The sequence below is a fragment of the Solanum pennellii genome, chromosome 11 (assembly GCF_001406875.1).
Source record: "Solanum pennellii chromosome 11, SPENNV200".
Taxonomy (NCBI): Eukaryota; Viridiplantae; Streptophyta; class Magnoliopsida; order Solanales; family Solanaceae; genus Solanum; species Solanum pennellii.
The window spans coordinates 3,639,349-3,660,572 of NC_028647.1; the positions used below are offsets into that span (position 1 = coordinate 3,639,349).

The window sequence follows — 21,224 nt, forward strand, 5'->3', positions numbered from 1 at the left end:
GAAACATTCTATATTTATAGAGTTCTAAACCTTTTCCTACAAGAAAAAGGATTAGTCAATCCAAAATATTTTTCTAAAAGGAAAACCTATTTATGATAAGAAATTCAGGACAAATAAAACCCAACAAAAAATACTTTGTCAAATTCAAGTATGTTCTAAATAGTGGTCTTAAGAGTTTAATTGTGAAACCTACCTGAAATATAACAAGATGATTGAGATTTTTCTCTCTTAACAAAAGATTTTAATTTTGAGCACTAAAATGGAGAAATTCTTGATATAGAGAAATAACTGAGATATTTTCACTCTTAGAGGGTTGTTTGGTTACATTTTGGTTAATCTAGCAATTATTTATGTTATAGATGAATTGACACCACAACTTCAAGAAGAGGTATCATGATGGATGTTATTTGCAAATGACTTGTATTGATAGACAAGACATGCAGTAGAATTAATGATAGACTGGAGATTTGAAGACAGATCTTATAATTTAGAGGTTTTACGTTGAGCGAAGTCAGAGTATATGGAGTGCAAGTATAGTGACGTTTGCATAAGACAAATGTGAAAGTGAGAACTAATACACAAGTCATCCTCGATGAGAGGAGGTTTCAAGTATCTTAGGTCAATAATCCAAAAAATGAAAAAAAATTGACGATGATGTCACACATCGTGTAAACGTGGAGTGGATGAACAAGGCCTCACATCAGATACCCTTTGTGATAAGATTGTGTCATCGAGATTTAGAAAAAGTAAATTTTATAAAGTGATTGTTAGACCAATCATGTTGTATGGGATAGAGTGTTAGTTAGTCAAGAATTTACTTGTCCAAAAGAAGGAGATTGAGTTAAATGTATGCACAGGCTCACTAGAAAGAGATTACATTATGAACAAAAATATTCGAGACAAGATTGAGAGTGACATCAGTTATGCAAAAAAAATTAGGTTGTAACGATCCATGCACGTAAAGAGGAGCAACACAGATGTCTATGTAAGGAGGTGCGAGAGAGGTCTATCTTCTACATTACAATAATAGATCTAAGGAGAGCTAGAGGTTGACCAATGAAAAATTAGAGCAAGGTGATTAGACATAACAAAATATATTTTCATCACATCAAGGACGTGACCTGAAATAGAAAATAATATGATGACTAAGGATTAGAGTATAGGGTTAATAAATAATCGAGCAATTTTCTCTTTCTTGAACAGCCTCTTCACTTCTCACGAGATAGAGATAAAGTATACATGCATACACTTGTTAATAATTACTAATAAAGGAATTGTTGTATAATGTTTAACAATAAAGGAAACTACATAAATTTCTTAGTCTAAAATAGTATATTTTTTTTTTAATCTCTACATTGATAATACACATCCTATATAGTAATAAATAGAGATCCAATTTGCACAACACAATGTAAAATTATATTATTATGAAGATCAAAAGGGACTCTTTTTTTTGGATGTTTTATTCCATAATACCATGAAAATACATCTCAATTTCACTTCACTAATAATAGAAGTAATAAAACAACACCACCACTTAATAACCTCCACTAACTATACTACTTTAACCTCCAAATCCTTTTTCATTCTATATATTTTTCATTTGAATTTTTTTTAAAATTACCCAAACAAAGGAAGAGAAAAAGCTCAATATTTCTCCTCAACCTCCTATTTTACTATGGTTGTTGACAACTCAGGATTATTATTAACAGCTGGTGACAATTCTTTTCATGCTAACAACATGGACCCCCCACCCCCACCCCTTTTTTCATCAATGCTTTTGTGACTTTTAAAGCCACCACACCAACAAATTTTCCATTTAGCCAAAACTCATTGGACTTTTTAGGACCTCTAAAAACTAATTTAAAAAAAATTAAAGTTGATGACTTCATGAGATGATGTTTGTGTCAAGTTTCCTCCTTTTTGCATTTTGACATGAAAGGACTGTTCCTTCACCACTTTTGTAGCTCAAACAAGCAGCTTCCAACACCCCATTGGGAGTTTGAGGCACTGATGTTGCTGCTGCAGCAGCAGTAGTAGCACTAGTCCCACTAACCAATGTCAAATCTTGAATCAGTTCAAAACACTTCATTACTCTGTCCTGCAATATCACAAGAAAGAAGAAGAAAAAAAATGAAACCCCACATCATCAATAAACTAATGATAGTATAAAAGTTTAAAACCAACTTGGTAAATTTTAATGTATCAAGAATCTAGACTAGTGGTGCATGATTCGAAACTCGAAAGGATAATGAGTATATATGACTCTTTAACAATGTTTGAGCTCGTGACGTGCACCTAATCCACACTTCAAAATAGACAACATTTAGCAGCATGACTCTTTGGCAATGTTTGAGCTCGTGACGTGCACCTAACCAACACTCGTGGTTGTGCTCTTTCCACTAAAAGAAAGTCTTAAGTGGGGGCAAAGAATCAAGAGTTTTATATCAGTGGGGAGCACTAACTCAAAATATTTCACCTTTTCAACTTGTATGGAGAAGCAAGACATTGCCTTATCAATGTCTTTTGCTTGTGGCCTTTCCCATGAAACAGACATTGCCACTGCTGCTGCAATTTCAGAAGACCTGAATTCCAAGAAGTCAATACCTGCATTCAATTTTCCCAACCATGAACTGGATCAAGCACTTAATGATTTTCTCAGGATCAAGAATTGGTACAACATGTAACTCGATCTCGGCGTGTGTCAGATCCTCTAAAAGCAATGTATTATTAGAGGCTCCAAACAACATCATTTGAGAATCCGAGTAACATAGATTCGAACGATATCCAAAAAGACTCGAAAGAGTATAACCTTTTATTATGCTTAATATTAGCTGAATCGATCTAGAAACCAATCGCATCGATGGGAATTCATCAAGATTCATCTTTCTCATAAAATAATCAATGAATGTGCAAGGTGTATAAGCCTGCATTCTCCATCTCAATGTGCTCAACACCAAAAGTTCCATTCTTTGTATTGTTTTGCCTTCAAATAAAAACTTAGGCTCACCTACCTGTTCCCACAAACAAAACAACTCAAGATTCACTACAAATATTCTAATTCAAGAATACAACAACACACCGAGTGTGATCACGAGAGTTTGTTTCCGATAAACCCTCAACTCAAGATAAAAGAACAATCCAAAGCAGTACAAATAAAGAAATATCAAGAAAGTCCAATAAAAACAAGTTCTTGAAATGGACATTTTGTATTCACCTGTAAATCAACAGTCAATGGAACATTAATTTCTTCCATTTTGACAGCAAGGGATAAACAGGCTACAGCTAACAATTGAATTGTCCAAATTTTACCTCTCTGTAAATCATTCATAAGAAAAAAAAAAGTAACTTAGCAGAATGCAGAGTAATCAACCAACATTGAAAAGTTCAAACACAAAGAAACAAAGTGTAAGACAAAATTATATAAAGTAAAGCAGACTTACTGGCAATTCATACAAAGACAGAAACCTATCAAGGTAATTTATTGACAAACAAAAACTCAGCTCTCCAAATCCATAATGCACATGAGCCTGCAAATCACATAACACAAAAAAACAAATCACTAAAATATATATGTCCCCGCTAATCAATGTAAAACAACGTGTAATCGCACAAGTGGGGTCTGATACGACAATCAAAGGCACTAGAAACAACCAATAGAAATAGAAATCTAAGAGTATGAAAATACAAGACTAATACTAATACTCAGACTACCTACTAATCAATCCACATTGTCAAGTAAAATTCTAGAAAATGACATCATACATAGAAAAAGCAAAAAGACTCTATTTTTGTGATAGAACTAGAAAAACCAAAGGTTATAAGATTAAGATTGAGATTAATGCAAAACATAAAGTTGATCAAAATGGAAATGAAAAGTACTAGATTGTTAATGATCAAAAACATATAATTAACCTTCCAAATCCAATTAACAGCTTCTCTTCTATGATTCAAATCCAAATCCCCAATTCTCAATCTCTTAAGATAATCATCTTTTGGTAAAAATACTTTTTCCCTTTCCATCATAACAGAAAAGCTTTCTTCACTTAGACATGGCAACAAATCAATCAATGCCACTGATCTGCCATAGTCAAAGTTCAAAACTTTACTCTTTTCTTGAACTTTTTGGTCATCATTTGCCAAAGAATCAAGATCATCAAAGCAAAGATTTTTAGTTTCTGCACAAAGTAACAAATCGTTACTGTTTTCACCCATTTTAAGAACAAAAAGATCAAAACTTTGGTATTAAAACTAAAACCCCTTTAATCAAAATCCAGTCTTTACAAGATTCAATCCCATTTTCATGAAAAAAAAAAGTTTTAAAAAATCCCACCAACACCCTTTAATCAAAATCCCTCATTTTTTCAAGATTTCTAAAGATTTTTGCATGTAACCATTGGCATTTTTCATATCATTTTTTGGGTTTTTTCTTATAAAAACACAGAAAAAAAAGGGGAAGAAGAGACAGGAGGAGGAAGAGAGTTGAGTATTGTGGGGTTTGGACTGTTTTTTTCAAGAAGAGAAAAGAAAGGTTTATGTAGGAAATGAATATATGTGTTTAGGGTAAAAAAGGAATTTTGTATGAGAATTGTGGATTATACCTCATTAATTAATTTAATAGAAATAACAATAAATCAAAAAGAAAAACATAAATAACAATAAAAGTGAGGAGAAAAAAAAAGCAAAAATTTATATTTCTTTCGCCACAATTTATGTAATATTTTTTATATTAAAAGATTATATGTGTAAGTATTATTATGAGTTACGATTAAATATATTATAATCTTAATTTCAGAATATGATAAGTGTCACGTAAATTAAGATTGAAAGAATATAAAAATAAGACAAAATTCATGAATAGTCAATATTAGTGGTTGTAATTGAAAAATAATCATTATTTGAGAATGTCAAAAATTACTAAAAAAATTTTAAAAAAATTATATAATTTGAAACTTCATAATAATATTATGATTATTTATCTTTTTGTAATGACATGACCAAAGAGTGATAGGTAATCACTATTTCTATATAAGATTATATCTATATACAAAAACAACAAATTAATAGAATCAAGATTGTTTTTTTTAGTACAATTTATTTTTTTGCTTTTTTTTTCTTTGAGGAAGGAAAATGAAAAAGAATTAAGAGAATTGACTAGACCAAGTGAGACAATGATGATGTAATAAATGATTCTTGTACACTTTTATAGAAAACTTAAATGATTTTTTATATATATATATACATCTTTTTTTGGATTTTATTTCAATTTAGGATAAAGTATTATTGATATGCACTCTATTAGAAAAAAAATATATTTCTAATTTAAATTTTAATATTACGATAAATTATTTGCTTAAAAATATTTCACATTTTTTATTTATTGTTTTGCTATTTTTTTCCTTTGAGGAAGGAAAAGGGAAAAGAATTAAGATAATTGAGTAGAGAGAAGTGAGCTAGTGATGATATAATATGTTTTCTTAGTTTGAATTTAAATGTGTCAAATTTTCTCTAAAATAAATAGTCTAATTATAAATATAAATATACTGAAACTTTTCTAAAATACATGGTCCTATTTTAATTTATAAGTTTAAGCGAAAAAGAAATTGTTTATTATTTTTCTTTTTCACTTTTTTTGCTTTGAAAATATAATAAATTTATTGCTAGTCAAGATTACTCATTAATTGTTCCTATGATTAATTAAATGGACACACATAAATGTAACTACAAAGACTTATGAATTCAATATGCATTAAATTTAGAACGACTAAAAGTACTCTTAAAATACGAATACAACTAACTTCATTTAAATCAAACGTGGTTTATTGACTTAAAATGGATAAATTTCACTTTTTCCTAATAAAATACAAATATAAAAATATTTTATAGAAAAAATATGTGAGTTACATACTTATTTTATTGTTTTTAATATGTACATAAATAAGTATCATCTCGAAAGTATAACATGTCATTTGTAAAATATGTTTTTTCTGCTTTCACGAGAAAAGTTATTTACCACAATTTTTAAAGAACTTACTTTGAAAAAATAATTTTAAAAATTTCAACTAACCGATCAGAATTAAGTCAAACAACATTTTCTTGCTCCATACCAAACACACCCTAATGATAAATCCGAAGAATTAATAGAGTGCAAAGAAAATATATAAACTATGGTATAAAATTTCTCAATTATTAATTTTTATAAATTCAATTTCCATGATAGCTAAGATGAATTTGTATTTATTAAAATAGTTGAGTTTTTGCTATAGTAAAATTTTGTTATAACAGCTTCGAGTATATCACTTTATTTTAAGTTAAAAATAATGAAACTTCTCTCGAGTATAACGTCTTATTGTAAATTTAGATGAATTGGAACTTCTCTCAAAATATATCATCTTATTTTAAATTATGACGTCCTGAAACTTCTATAAAGTAAAGCGTTTTATTTTAAATTTATAAATATTGAAACTTCTCTCGAGTATGTCGTCTTATTTTTAATTTAGAGATGCTAAAATTTTCCTTGAGTATCGTCTTATTTAAAATTTAGAAATATTAAAACTTCTCTCGACTTATTTTAAATATATACCTATTAGTATGGGTGTCAAAATTGAACCCAAACATAGGTAATCCGTTCAAAAAATTTTAAGAGTTGGGCTCAAGATAATTTGAATTGGGTTCAATATCAACTCATTCAAACCTAACTTATTTTAAGAGAATCCTCAATTGAGTCAAATTCAATCTACAATTTCAACGTGTTTTAAAACTTTTTATGAAGATATCTTTCTATATTAAATGTATGAATTATTATCTATTAAACATTTTTAGGATTCATCTATCTATTTGATACTTTTTTTAAAAAAAATCTTGAGCGAAAATTTAAATTGTGATTATAAAAGTTAAATATCACTATGTTAAAATTATTGAGATTAACCGGGTCAAATTGAGCGTGTCAAGATTCAACCCGTTTTTAGTCCATTTGAACTCAACCCATTTGAGTCCAAAGTAAACTTGGACGGGTCAAGACCCAACTCGATTTCTATAACAACCCATTTTAAAATTTTCAATTTAAACCCAACCCGCCCATTTGACACGCCTACCTATTAGCATCCAACATTTATAAGAACTTTAGCATATATGTATTGTACATATATAGCACGTCAAATAATAAATATATAAAATTGTTTGAAAATATAATTAACTTTAAAATAAATGTAATATTTGCCTAAATGATAAAATACACTTCATCATATAACTTCTAAAGATGCAAAATATGATGAATTTATTGAATTATTTAATTCACATAAAAAAACATATGACTTTTTCTTTTTCACCTTTTTCCTTTGAAAATACAATAAATACTTTACATTCTAATTATTCCCTACTTATTTCTACTCAAAAATATAATATAACTAGAGTACTCATTAAGTATTCCTGTGATTAATTTAAAACACATGAATGAAACTACAAAAATATTTAATCGGATTGAGCATATCCAAAAAAAATACAAGTGATCATCATCTTTGGGACAATTTTTTTTTCTCAATTGTACAAAAATATAAACAAAATGTGTATACATGGACTCTCAAATGCTTATTATAGTATTGCCCCATTAATTGTATAATTTTTTTTATGAGGATTCACAATTAAAAAAGAAGTCATCGGGCAATTCGATAGAAATTAAAAGATCAGAAAGATAAAATTGTTGTCATTTCTATGTCACATAGAGATTATTTATCTGTCTCTTCATCCATAAGTTGTAAATTATAACAGAAAAATTATAAATTATACTAATTTTCTTTTGAATAAAGTAAGTTTTGACCATGCGTTTAGAATATATTATATTTATTAAACTCATTTAACTTTTTCGATGTATAAACAACCATAAACGTCTTTAAAGAAGAGGCATAAAAAAAAACTCTACATATATATACATTATTTTATTGAAAATATATAGCAACGGCACAAATTGTAGGGCATGTGATTTCATGTGGAATAAAAAACATAAAAAATTGTATATCTATCTAATTATTGAAAATATTCCTACCGTTGGAAAATAATAAATTGTAGGGCATGTGATTTTATGTGAGAAAAAAAAAACATGAAATTTTTTGTATATCTACATTTTTATTGATATTTTTAAAAAAGGATAAATCTTATGAATATTCCTTATAAAAAAGATAATAAGAAAACAAATTGTTTAACAATCACTTATATAGGTTATAAAAAAGATAATAAGAAAACAAATTGTTTAACGATCACTTATATAGGTTATAAAAAAGATAATAAGAAAACAATTGTTTAACGATCACTTATATAGGTCATGTATAGATTGGAGCTATCTTATTATTAGAGAAAGGAGTCTAGGCTATTTTTATATATATATATATATATATGATTGTGTGCTAGTTAATATATAAACGTAAAATATAGAAACTAAAACATTGAATCAAATAAAGGTATTATTAGTTACGATACGAACAAATTAAAGCTTCATTCCAAATGTATATATCAATAAATTTTAAACACGGATTATGGTGAGAATATGGTTCAGAAGTCCTTCATTGTTTTTAGAAATTTCAGTTTCAAGTCTTGGAAATGAAAAAAATTACGTCAAAAGTATTTCCTTCAGAATTAAACAGGCCCTACAAACGCGCCAATCCAAATTTAGTCGAGTCCCCTCCCCCCTCCGCATACCACCCCTCGCCCCTCCCTCCCTTCCAAAAAAAGAAAAAAGGAGTGCAACGCTAGTATCCGAATTTAGTCTGACTTTGCAACATATAAATCTGAATTTAAATTGACCCTCTAAAAATAGATCCTACAATATATTATTACAAATTTTGATACCAATAAGAGACATCTAGTGGGAAACTAAAGATGAATGGATCTAATAAAGTAAATTATAGTATAGTAGGCATGCATGCTAATTTCTTTTCTCCTATAGACTTTATTTAAACACACAATTTTAACCTTTTTTTTTCTTTTTCTTCTTCAAGCATAGATACTCTCTACAATATCTTCCTTTTTTCTATCTTACAATTTTTACTATATTTTGTATTTATTAAAACTTAACTTTTAACTCCCATATCTTTTTAGTACAAACATATATATTTGTATCAAAGTCATATAGCATGTCACGTGTAGTAGTGCATCAATTCAAAAGTTATTTTTGCAGCCTTTTTTTAACTTTTGTTTGTGGAAGTAAAAAGGAGTATATTATAGTTTAGTAATTATATGAAGCCTTTATTTTATAGAAAATAGGATATAACTAAAATAGATATCTTGATAAACTCTTGATTCAAATAAAAAAGATACTTATAAATATTAATACAAAAAAAAACACTAAATTTTATTGAATTCACGAACCGTTTGTTGAATATGTTAATATAAAGATAATTTAGAGTCTCGTCTTAAATAATAAAATCATTTTAAACATTTCAAAGTTAATTTTTCATATGATCAACACGATTAATATACCATCTCAAAAAATTATTATTTTCTTAATTTCACTTTTTTTTAAATATTAATTAAATCATCATCTAATAAATCAATTCGAATAACTCACGTTGTGTTACGTTTGTAACAATAGGAATATAATTATTTTTTCAATTTAAATCGATTAGATATATTGTATGATACCTTATCAACATTATTTAAGGCATAACTAATACATTATCACACACATATATTTTTTATTTTTCTTGCTTCGTTTTATATACTTTATGTTTTATTTCAGTCTTTCTATGATGATTTGACTCTCTTTCCTTATGGTGCCTTAGTTTTTAAATGTATATGTACTTTCTTTGTTATCTATACGTTACGATTCGAGTCGCGAAATTAATATTCGTATGGAAATAAATTGTCTATTTCTTCAAATTAATATTTTTTAGAAAATTGGAATCAAATGGGGTATTATTGTTTATGTGCACGGTCTAGTACAATTTTTATTTTATTTTTATAACTTTTACTATCACGTTATTTTATTCCTCCATACTTGTACTATACTACTTGTACTACATAAAGTCCGTAAAATGCTGCACAAGGAATGGGATGAAGGTATACCTAGAGTATAATATTTATACGAATTCAGTAATTTTGATTCAAACGCTACGTTTATTTAACAACTTAAATGAACATTCGAACATATAAATTATAAATTCTAAGATCGTCTCTAATAATATGGTAATATGAAATGTATTTGTATCGTAAGAAATGTGGACAATCGGTGGTGGCGTGTGTAACGGGGTTGTAGTTTCAGGGTAGGGTGGAGGTTTAAGGGTGGAAAGGAAACAATCAATGAAAAAATAACAGTTACGAAATAATTTTCCCAATTTTTATGATTTTTTTTTTTAAAAAAGAAAAATTCCTAAAAAAACATATTTTAAAATATTTTGTTCAACGAAAAACACACTTATATGCATAACCATTCACATATTATTTGGTCAAGAAGATTAATTTTGAATTTTTATGTTGATTTTATAAATGAAGCTCGTGATCCTAAATCTCCTTAATCCTATTTTTCTATTTTATTTTAATTTTCAAAAACTTCTATATTGAATGCTCTTAATTGATTGTATCTTATTTAATCTAACTAAGATTATGATAAATAAATACTATTCCCTTGATCTCGATTTCATTTTACATTCTTTTTAAGAAATATTTATTAGAAGATCTTTATTTTTAAGAAAAAAAAAATTATTTACCTTTTATTTTAACATAACCCGTATGTGCAATATTTATAGTGTTCAAATATAATTACTATTAACGGTGAAACGGTAATATATATTTTATCTTGAATTCCTAAAATGATAAATAGTTTAAGATAATTATGACAGATAATTTTTTTAAAAAAATAAATATAATTTGAAAAATAAAATCAAGTAGCTAGGTCAAATTGGACAGTAATAAATAAAGATGATTATATCATTATTGTACTATACTTCTGTAAATTTATAAATATGCAAGTAAACATTTTTTTTTCTTTTTTCATTTTTAAAAAAATGACTATTTAAGAATTTTACTTTTTTTATAGGCAGAAGTCATCGACTATTTTTATTTTTTAAGACCTTAATATTGCAAATTTTCAATTTCATTTAATGCTCAAGTAAATTATCATTCCACTTGAAAAAATTATCATGTTACCAAGTTGAACTTATTTAAGAGATTTGGCACTTTAATAAAAAAAACAAGCATTTTTATTAATGTAACTAGTATTAGTCTAATGATAATTCAATTAATAATGTTCAATTAACTTTCAATTGTTTAAAATAAACAATTTTTATTCATTTATTTGTTAATATTCATAAATATCTATAATTGTTAGTATGTAATATAAGATTTATATGGTTAATTTACTTGGGCAATATATTTTCAAAAATAGTCTTTTAAGTATTATATAATATATATCCCACATAAAAAGATCAAACTCGCAAAATTTAATTGATTAAAGGTTAACTATATTAAGTTATATATCATTATAATTAAAAAAAAAATTGCCAATAACTTGCAGACCAAATATTTTATCATCACTTTATTATATATACTATGTTTTTTCTGAGTTGACCCACTCTACTTTAATTAATGAGGTTTAATAAAATAGGAACAAATATTATTCTAAATACTCATAATAATTATTTAAATATATTTTTGAAGGGGGTGTACAATAGCACTTTCAAATACAAATAATATTTTCTCTTATTGGTAGTAGCCTAAAGAAAATAGTTTTAAATCATTAAATGCTCTGGTCCAGGGCTTGGTCCATTTGTAAGTATTTATTTTCCGGAGCGGATAATGCACATGTACCCCTCAATTTATATCTGAAATTTTAGAGATATATTTATACTATTTTAAGGTCTTATTATTCTCCTGAACTTATTTTATTAATAATTTTCTATCCCTTTTCGACCTACGTGGCACTATCTTGTGGGCCCAACGCTGGTTGACTTTTTTTTTTCAAGCTAGTGCCACGTAAGCCAAAAAGGGATAAAAAAATTACTTATAAAATAAGTTCAGGGGGTAATAGGACCTTAGTATAGTATAAGTGTGTCTCTGAGATTTCGGGCATAAGTTGAGGGATACTTGTACATTGTCCCTTTTCTGGAAAGTATTTTAGTCAGTTCTGTTTCATATTATTTGTTCACCTTATTAGAAGTTACTTATTAATTTATACAATTAAAATAGAATTGATTTAGTTTTTTCATTTTAACTTTGAACTAGATATGTAAAAGAAAGAGTTATAGCTAAAATAGAATTAATTATTTATTTTTTTTCATTTTGACTTTAAACTAGATATGTAAAAGTAAAAGTTATAGCTAATTTTGGTATGTTGGGGAATATTATTATAGCCGAACCCAATGCCTAATTACATTTACAGGTAAAAAAGTAATTGAACAAATATTGAATAAAATTGTACCATAAGGGTTTATTCAACCTAATTATATATTTAAGATCCACCTTTTTTTTTTCTTTTGAATCAAAAGACAAGCAAAATCAAATAGAGCACTAAGTTTAATTTTATTTTATTTTATGTTTGTAGTAAAAAGTAGTTAATTTATCGGAATTAAAGTAAATAAGATAATAATGACCTTTTCTTTGGTGATAGAAAATTAAATTGTAAAAGGAATCAAAACTAAAGTTGATGATACCTTTTTTTTTAACCTATATTCCCAATTACGAATCAAAAAATCTTTATCAAGAGTGAGTTTTTCTTTCGTGAAATTAATAAATATAAAACAAATTTGATTTTGCATTTACTATATAATTTGATATTTAAATATAGGGTACAAAGTTTCGTATTGACAAATAATATAGGACAAAGAAAGTAATTAAAAAGTGCATTTTTAATGACAACTTTGGAAACAAAAAAGGAAAAGGAGAAAAAAAGCTAAGTCCTTTTGAGTGAGATTCTTTTAATGGTGTTTTTCCCTAAATAATCATATCAATATTCTTATATTTTAAGAATATTGATAAATATTGTCATATGCCAAGTGTGTATTTCCTCATAGCTTAATTATTAATATAAATAACACTTATATCTTTATAAGAAGGATGTGTATTTGGATGCTTATAAGCAATTTTTAAACCTAATTTTATGCTGTGTTATAGAATGAGATAAATAAATAAAATGTGTAGTATTACATATAATTGATCATATCTTATTTGAGATCGAAGCATAGCTATTATTATTATTATTGTTATGATAAAACTCTTCAATAAGTGAGAAAATTAATGTATAACTTGTTAGGGGATTAACTAAAATAGTCAAAGACTTGTTAACTAATTTCACTATGGAAAATAATATGTTCTATTTTGCTTAATTTCCAATATATTTTGCAACATTCTAAAAATAAAGTTTTTGCATTGAAAGATCAATGCTTATAGCCTAGTAGTCGATATCAATGGAAGTTTTTTGATTAACTTATAGCAGAATTGAGCAACATTCAATAACTTATTTCTTCTAATAGTACGATAATCTTTTTTAAAAAAGACAAAGTGGAAATAAAGCAAAAAGAAGAATATATGAAAAGGACCTAAAAACACAATAAAAGGATGGATAGAAGGGAATCCAAGCTAAGAACTTTAATTGCAAAAGAGGACCATATTGCTCTTTAATATGGTCAATGCTAAATAACAACTTTTTGGGATGAATTGATAAGTATTCCTCCAATCTTAATTAGATTTTTTCGAATTCGATCCTATTTACTTTTATATATTACCCTTGTACATCTGATGAAAATTCTAACTAATGGACCTCTACGATAGATATCAAACAATCAGAGTTAAATAAAATGATGAAAGGACGATTAGGTGAAAGAGGAAATGTTGGATTATTTGGACCATGTATATAATATGTATATACTTCCACCGGTTCATATTACTTGATTCCTATATCAAAAAATAAGTATTTCATTTTAGTTGTCCAATTTAGATAAGAAACCGCCGTATACCTTTTTACTTTTCTATCCTTAGAATCAAATAACTACATGAAGCAACACTCTAAATATCATTAGTAATTAGTGAATTACATCCCTAATACAAGCTTAATAGAGATCAAATAATATGAAACGGAGGGAGGGAGTATCATAGTACTGTTAGCTTTTAACTTTCTTGAAGGAACAGTTGTCTTTGTCCACATTGGTTTCAATTATTTGTTTCTTTGTGAGTTTTAGTAGAAGAAACATTTATGACTTTCTTGGAATTTGAGTTTTTTGGTTTTAATTGCCCAACCAACATTTATGCAAATGGGCCTATATTTATTCTCTCTTCTCAAACTTCTAATGGCCCACTTTTGCTTACATTGTCATTTTCCAATATTAATTCCCCCACACCACATCACCAACAAAAGAAAAGTGTTTTTGTTTTTGAGAGAAAAAAAATATTATAATCCTATCTTCATTTAGTACTCCATATTTTAATTGATTTGTTGATAGCTTACCTCTTCTATAAATAATAATAACAATAGTTTATAAACCTTCTTGTTGATGTCTGTCTTTTAGAATTCAAATTAGAGATAATTCATATATTTTTATCACACATTTTGAGTTTTTTGTTCCTATATTTGATATTCCTCTTTGAAATTTGATTATTTACTTTTGCTTGCACAACCAAAGGCAGACTCCACACCCAAGACTTAAACCCAAAGTTTCTATTAAGACAATTCACTTGTTTTAGTTAGAGAGAAAACTACCAAAATCCATGACTATGATAGAACATTGTCCCTTCTCCATATTCTTGTAAGAATGAAATGATATTGACATGTTGAAGAAACGAGATTTTCAAATGGTATTTCAAGTATATAATACACTTTAAACTTAAAAGATGACAAGATTCGAAAGTTCTTTTTTACCTTCTTAAACTTCATATTCAGTCAAACTAAAGACGCATAAATTAGAAGGGTTTCAGACTTGGAGATACTCCAAGACATGAGAGAGAGAGAACGAAAAGGGAAGCTAGAGAAATAAAATTAAAATCATAAGAAGTATCAAACGGAAGTTTGAACAAGAAAATCATCAAAGTAAGCAGGGGATACAAAAATTACAAAAGCTATCAATTGCATAGGTAGATTTTACAGACTGTTGTTGTGACATTTGAACTCACCCTCCTGGAGGAGCGGTATCATGTCAAGCCTCGTCCATCTGCTCCTGCATTAACCAAAACATACGAATGTTATAAGCAAAACGAATATGAAACAAGACGGAATCAACTAGGAGAGGAAAGGTTCCTTCTTCTAAAGGCACACCAGGGGAAATGAGGTGGGGTTTGTAGCTAAGAGGCGTAGAACACGTGGCAATGAACCATGGTGTCAGGGGTTTAAATCACTGCTCATCCATAACCGGGCCAAAAGGGGGTAAATATATAACATATCATGCAATAGTGTAACGGATTTTACTAATGAATAAAATGAAGTACCTGCATATCGGAAGTCCAGAGCGTGAGATTGTCCCTTAACAACTGCATGATAAGTGTGCTATCCTTGTAGGATTCCTCACCCAAAGTGTCCAGTTCAGCAATAGCTTCCTCAAATGCCTGTAACAAAGCAATTGATGAATCACGAATCAGCTCAAGAGTCGAGAGTCGCGATGACTCCTAAAATCAAATTAGGCATTCATTGTTGATGTAGTACTCCTTTACCACAAGTCCACAACCACATGGTCAAAGATCTATCAATTAAATTCCAAAAGCCTTAATAGTTGCCACAAATTTGTGCATAAAATTTTCAAACTACTTAAACAAACACCCAAAAATGTGCTTTCGTTTGTGGTTATTGAGAAGTCGTTTTTCTTTAATCAGTAAACAGGAAAGTCATTTTTATTACCAATTCACAACTAGAAGACCTAATAATAAGCATTGATTTTAGTGAATGGAGCATCTAATTCCTCATAAAAGTGAGAAGTCCTTTCACTCTCATTATGAGACATTCACAGCCACCCCAGATTGAATTAGTGAATGGAGCATCTAATACTCTATGCACTATATAGTTCCAGCATACTTGGGGATCATTATGCATTTGCTAGATTTTCACCCAAATGACCCTAACATCGAGTACTACTCCATAAACCATAAACTCTTCACATGCACACTTCTGCAACACAATAGAAACACCAGAGGATCTTTGATTTTTCGCTCCATAGCTATGGAACATATCATCAAACAAATCCTTATTACAATTAAGATTATTAGATCAAGGGGTTGGCTGCTTCATCTGTTAACCAAGTGGAGCATGAATGCACACATATAAGTATTTGAATCTCAATCAGATCAAAGCATATACTAAACAACAACTAGGTAAGACAACATGAGCAGATTTCTTCCTAGATGAGGTTTATTTACCTCCCAGTAACAAACTTTTGTTTCTTTCTTTTCCAACCAAAAGAGTTGTACCTCATATACTTTTACTATCAGACCTGACCCAGAAAGTAGATGAAAGAAAAACGAAAAATTCTGAATACTTTAGCACATCAGAGTTAATATCTTCAGCTTCAGTGCTTTAATTGGTTCTGATATTACAGGAACGGCTTTTCTAGCCAAGATTCTAAATGAGTATTAGCAAAATATCAAATGTATGTAAACATATGCAGGAATGCATGCAATGCGCAGGAAAAGCTGGGGTACAAGGTATGAACTATCATTTTAGACAGAGTGACAGTATGATACACTATCATTAATAGCGTTGCTGTGGGAGGAAGAAGATGATAAACACACAATAGAAGGAATCAAGGAAAACAAACTAACCTGCTTAGCCATGCTGCATGCTTTTTCTGATGCATTCAGAATCTCATAGTAGAACACCGAGAAGTTGAGAGCTAACCCAAGTCGTATCGGATGTGTTGGGGCAAGCTCCGCAACAGCAATGTCCTGAAGCACAATCACAGTAAATGAATAAATAAATAAATAACAAGAGTGTCAGCCAACTTTCACTTAATGCAGGTGACAGAAACAGCTCTGCTACTGGAAAAGGACACAAATCAAGAAAATTCCAAATATCAGTTCATTAATGTGGGAGATGAAAGATTCATACATGGGCTCCCATGTCTGTTCAACAAAGAGAGCAGACCAGGAAGGACAGGCTGGAAAATTTTACTTCAGATCTGAGCGAATATAAGTTGGGCCTGACACATGAAGAGGTATGAATGAAAGCAACCAAAGGTTAGCTATACTTAAATGATAAGCTCCATGATTTCCTTATTCCACCAAAAGTATCCCCTTAACTGGCTTACAGACCCAACAATAAAAGATGATCTCTCCAAAAAAAAAAAAAAAGATGACAAAGTACCTAATGGTTTTGTTTTTCCTCACAAATAACTGAAGAACTCTGAGAATATCTTTTTGTTTGGAAAACTCAAAAGATGAATTTGGTGCTGGAAAAATGTTCAAGAAGTCTGCTATGGAGTTAATGCTCAGAAATAATCAAATGTTGCAAGTGGGACACTTGTAATATTGTCCACAAGTAGAGAAGTTGAATTGGCTATGTGGAATAGTTGATAAGAGTGATTCACTCATCTCAATCTCAAACAAGCAATGAGATATGAATCCCCTAGTGTAGGACAAAAGGATATTGACATTAAGGTCATATCTTCGAAAACGAGATGCAGATGAGCCCTTTCTTACTGGGAAATTGGGTGTTACAAAGAAAGCTACTTGTTTGAAGTTTTATCATTAGAAAAGGAAAGCAGTGACCCCTCTTACAGATATGGTTACTGAGACAAAAATAGTTGTAGACGTTACAAATATATGTAACTAACCACCTAACCGTATCTGAGATTATAAACTCAAATGGAAGAACCATAAAACAGACAATTGTTCAGCTCCTTGAGCAAACCACCGAGGTTTACCACGATGCCCCAATATCAAATTAGACAAAATAGCAAGAAATTAAACTTGTGAGCCCAAATAAAGATGAACAAAATAGATCACTTTTTAATTTTTTTGATGACGGTGGTGTCTGGGCAACAAATTAGATCACTTGGCTCTCAGTTTTATCCCACCAATCACGCATTCAGATCAAAAATTTGACTAAATTTATCCACAAGTTTCAGGTTGTAATGTTGTATACTCACTAACACATTCTCTCTACAGGCACTGACATCTTAAAGGAAAACTCTGCTTATACATGGCGTATGCACTGACGGGACCATGTAAGTTCACCACAGTTGACTTTACTTCCCCTCAACAATAGTCAACGCAAAAGGCATAAAATTTCAACCTAGTAAAGTCTAATCCACTGCTAAAGCTTTGAACTTTCAAGCTGTATGAAGACTAATACAACTTCCCATCAATTTAATATTCCAAATAAGAAAAATAACACAAACTACCAATACATGCACATCCACATTACAAAAAGTCAAAATCAAACTGCTTAAAGTTCGAATCTTCAAGCTACACGCAAACTCAATTTTCCATCACTATTCAAAATACTCGGAAGTTCAAAAAACAATTTACTTCCAATGTTTCAATCACTAATACACAAAGACAACAGTAAATAACAACTCCATGTTTATGTAGATTAAACTTTAAAATTAAGAGCAAATAGAACAAATCCGCTGCACCAAATCAACCAAACGATCACATGACAACAACTTTACCAGTTACGTCGAATAATAAATAATAAATATACCTGAGCAGCTTTGTAGGCAAGCATAGTATCCTCAGCAGCTTCCTTGCGTTCATTTCCAACTTTGAATTCAGCTAAATAACGATAATAATCCCCTTTCATCTTCAAATAAAACACCTTCGATTCACCAGCAGAAGCTGAAGGAATCAAATACTGATCCAGAATCTTCAGAATTCCAGCACAAACATCACTAAGCTCAGATTCAACTTTAGATCTGTAATCCTTCACTAGAACCACATGCTCATCGTTCTTCCTACCTTCTTCCTTCTGCTCAATTGACGATACAATCCTCCACGCTGCTCGAAGTGAACCGATAACGTTCTTATACGCCACCGAAAGAAGATTTCTCTCTTCCACCGTCAACTCCGATGAACCCGACCCGATTACGAGCTTGTCCATGAACTTCACCATCTCCTCATATCGTTCAGCTTGCTCAGCTAGCTTCGCCAAGTACAAACACTGCTCTCTGGTTAAATTTTCAGGCAAGGCCATCGTCAATCGCCGGTAATTTCCGCCGGAGATATTTTTTTTCCCTTTTTTCCTTTTGCTGTTTTGAAGTTTTTCCTTTTTTTTCGCTTTTCAAAGTTTCGAAGAGAGGAATTTATAGCAGAAGGGAAGTAAACAATTTCTTTGTAACGCCCACTCGCGAGTGTAAGCTCCACTTGTGCACTCGCCACGAGGACGCTCGACGTTTTTGGAGTGATCTCGTAGTTTCTTATACATAAATCCTTACACATTTTAAATTATTATACGTATTTTCTAACCACCATAAATAGTTTTCGTACTTTAATGGCGTATTAAGATTCTGTCATAAGTCGTACATAATTATATTGAAGGGATATTTATCTTTATTTGACCGATTGCCGTAAAACTCACGATAATAAGAATATAAAAGAAAAAGATACTCCATTTGTTTTGTTGAATTAGTATTAATTAGTGATTCCGACTATACATCAGAAGAATAGAGTGTGATGTGCACGTAAGGGAAAGCGCGTGGGGCAGAGAGGTGTGAGGTGTGATTGGTCAATAAAATATGAGACTGAGGATTAGAGAGCTTAAAGGTGAGAAGGATGAGAGTCAGATTCCACTAGCTTTCCTTTTCTTTAATTTTGGAGTTGGAATTAAAAAAAATAATAATTAGAAATAAATTGTTAAAATAATTTAAAAAGTTTTGTTCTATTCTCATATATAATAAATAATAATAATAAATATAACAGTAGCTTCAAATTTGAAAGAAAAAAAGAAAAAGAATATGTGCTTCATACATGGGAGGAGGTTTTATTTTTTCCATATCCCTTTTCTTAATTTTATTTAATTATTCATTAAATAACTTTCCATTGATATATTTTAAGTTCGATTATTGATAAGGCTCAAAGGAAGAGAATAAGACATTGACATATAATCTATATAATAAAAAGTAAAATAACGTTAGCAGCTAAAATGTTAATCTTTTGAAGTAGCTTGACTTTGAGAAAGAGATTGTAATCATCGTCGAAAATAAAATATTATGTATCGCGTGATATAAATCCGCCCAGTTGAATAACTGACAGACGGCAAACAATATTGAGCAATGTTATTGGCTCTACCCTAACTTCTCATTGCTTTTTCTTGGAGCTTTAATCGTATCGGACGCCAGGGGAGGGGCACTAATGCATCCAAGCTCACAACACATGATATTCAGTAGAGTCCAAGATTGTTTTTCTGAATAGGATAGATATCGATATTTGCTTTAACAAGACATGATTCAGACATATTTAATGAATTATTAAGATAAAAATAGAATTTGAAATCGAAGTTATTGAATTCGACTGAATTTATAGCTGATAATCTAACTCTGTCATGTTTGTAATATGTAAATAGTTTTCTCTTTCGCACTAGCTCTTGTAGTAAATTTATTTGATGAACTACTTTTAAAATTTTGGTTTATAATTATTGATATTATTACTGAAAATTATTAAAAAAAAACATGAACCATCAAATAATTCATTGGGAAAATAACTAGCTATTAAGCCCGTACGTCATTGAATATGTCAACTACAATTAGGTAATTTCGAAATTTATACTTAAATTTAACCATTAAAAAAAAAGAAAAATTTTATACTTAAATAAATATGTATAACTTTTATTTTTTATGTCATCATCAAACGCTAAAAAAAATATGTGAAATTTATCATTTAATCTCAATGAAAAGCGTATTCCTACCTCTTAACACCTTTTGAATCAAAATCAATATCTTATAATTCATGACATTAGATAGTACTTGTTTTATGATTCGATCAATAAAGGGTTCGAATCAGAAAATCACGTTTTGATACTTTCTATTTTCAAAACTACGTAAAATTCGAATTCGACATTGATCCTTCATTTCTTATACTTGTCAATAAGCCAAATTAAAATATTAAAAACATCTAATAATTATTAAAATTATGAAACTAGTAGAATCATATCACATGACTAATGAGTTGTTTCAAATTCATCATTTGTTGTTTCCTTGTTGGAATTTATGATGTTTTGTCTGTTTTTCACTATTGTCAGGTTTGTGTTGTTGTAGCATTAGACATGCATTTCCATTTTAGTTCAGAGTTTACACATGCATGATGTCTAAAATATTTTATATATG

At 29.3% G+C, this 21,224-nt stretch overlaps 2 protein-coding genes across 2 annotated transcripts; both read right to left on the reverse strand.

Annotated features, from left to right (window-relative positions):
* Positions 1–1,422: 1,422 nt before the first annotated feature.
* Positions 1,423–4,518, reverse strand: LOC107003417 (cyclin-D4-1). Its single transcript, XM_015201740.2, has 6 exons — positions 3,916–4,518; positions 3,444–3,530; positions 3,218–3,316; positions 2,813–3,014; positions 2,480–2,607; positions 1,423–2,101 (listed from the first exon to the last, which is right to left on the reverse strand). The coding sequence occupies exons 1-6, from the start codon at positions 4,213–4,215 to the stop codon at positions 1,889–1,891; spliced, it is 1,029 nt and encodes a 342-aa protein (XP_015057226.1). The 5' UTR covers positions 4,216–4,518; the 3' UTR covers positions 1,423–1,888.
* Positions 4,519–14,932: 10,414 nt separating this feature from the next.
* Positions 14,933–19,419, reverse strand: LOC107004713 (14-3-3 protein 1). Its single transcript, XM_015203028.2, has 4 exons — positions 18,608–19,419; positions 16,726–16,848; positions 15,403–15,519; positions 14,933–15,134 (listed from the first exon to the last, which is right to left on the reverse strand). Exons 1-4 carry the CDS (start codon positions 19,094–19,096, stop codon positions 15,114–15,116), a joined length of 750 nt encoding a protein of 249 aa, XP_015058514.1. The 5' UTR covers positions 19,097–19,419; the 3' UTR covers positions 14,933–15,113.
* Positions 19,420–21,224: the final 1,805 nt, after the last annotated feature.

Bases quoted from the DNA above. Each gene is read 5' to 3' on its own strand.
- LOC107003417 (XM_015201740.2), bottom strand. From the start codon at position 4,215: ATGGGTGAAAACAGTAACGATTTGTTACTTTGTGCAGAAACTAAAAAT. The intron at 3,531-3,915 runs GTTAATTATATG...TGTGATTTGCAG, and splicing joins CTGTTAATTGGATTTGGAAG to GCTCATGTGCATTATGGATT. The intron at 2,608-2,812 runs GTTATACTCTTT...AATTGAATGCAG, and splicing joins AATATTAAGCATAATAAAAG to GTATTGACTTCTTGGAATTC.
- LOC107004713 (XM_015203028.2), bottom strand. From the start codon at position 19,096: ATGGCCTTGCCTGAAAATTTAACCAGAGAGCAGTGTTTGTACTTGGCG. The intron at 16,849-18,607 runs GTATATTTATTA...ATTGTGCTTCAG, and splicing joins TTGCCTACAAAGCTGCTCAG to GACATTGCTGTTGCGGAGCT. The intron at 15,520-16,725 runs GTTAGTTTGTTT...GCTTTGTTACAG, and splicing joins CATGCAGCATGGCTAAGCAG to GCATTTGAGGAAGCTATTGC.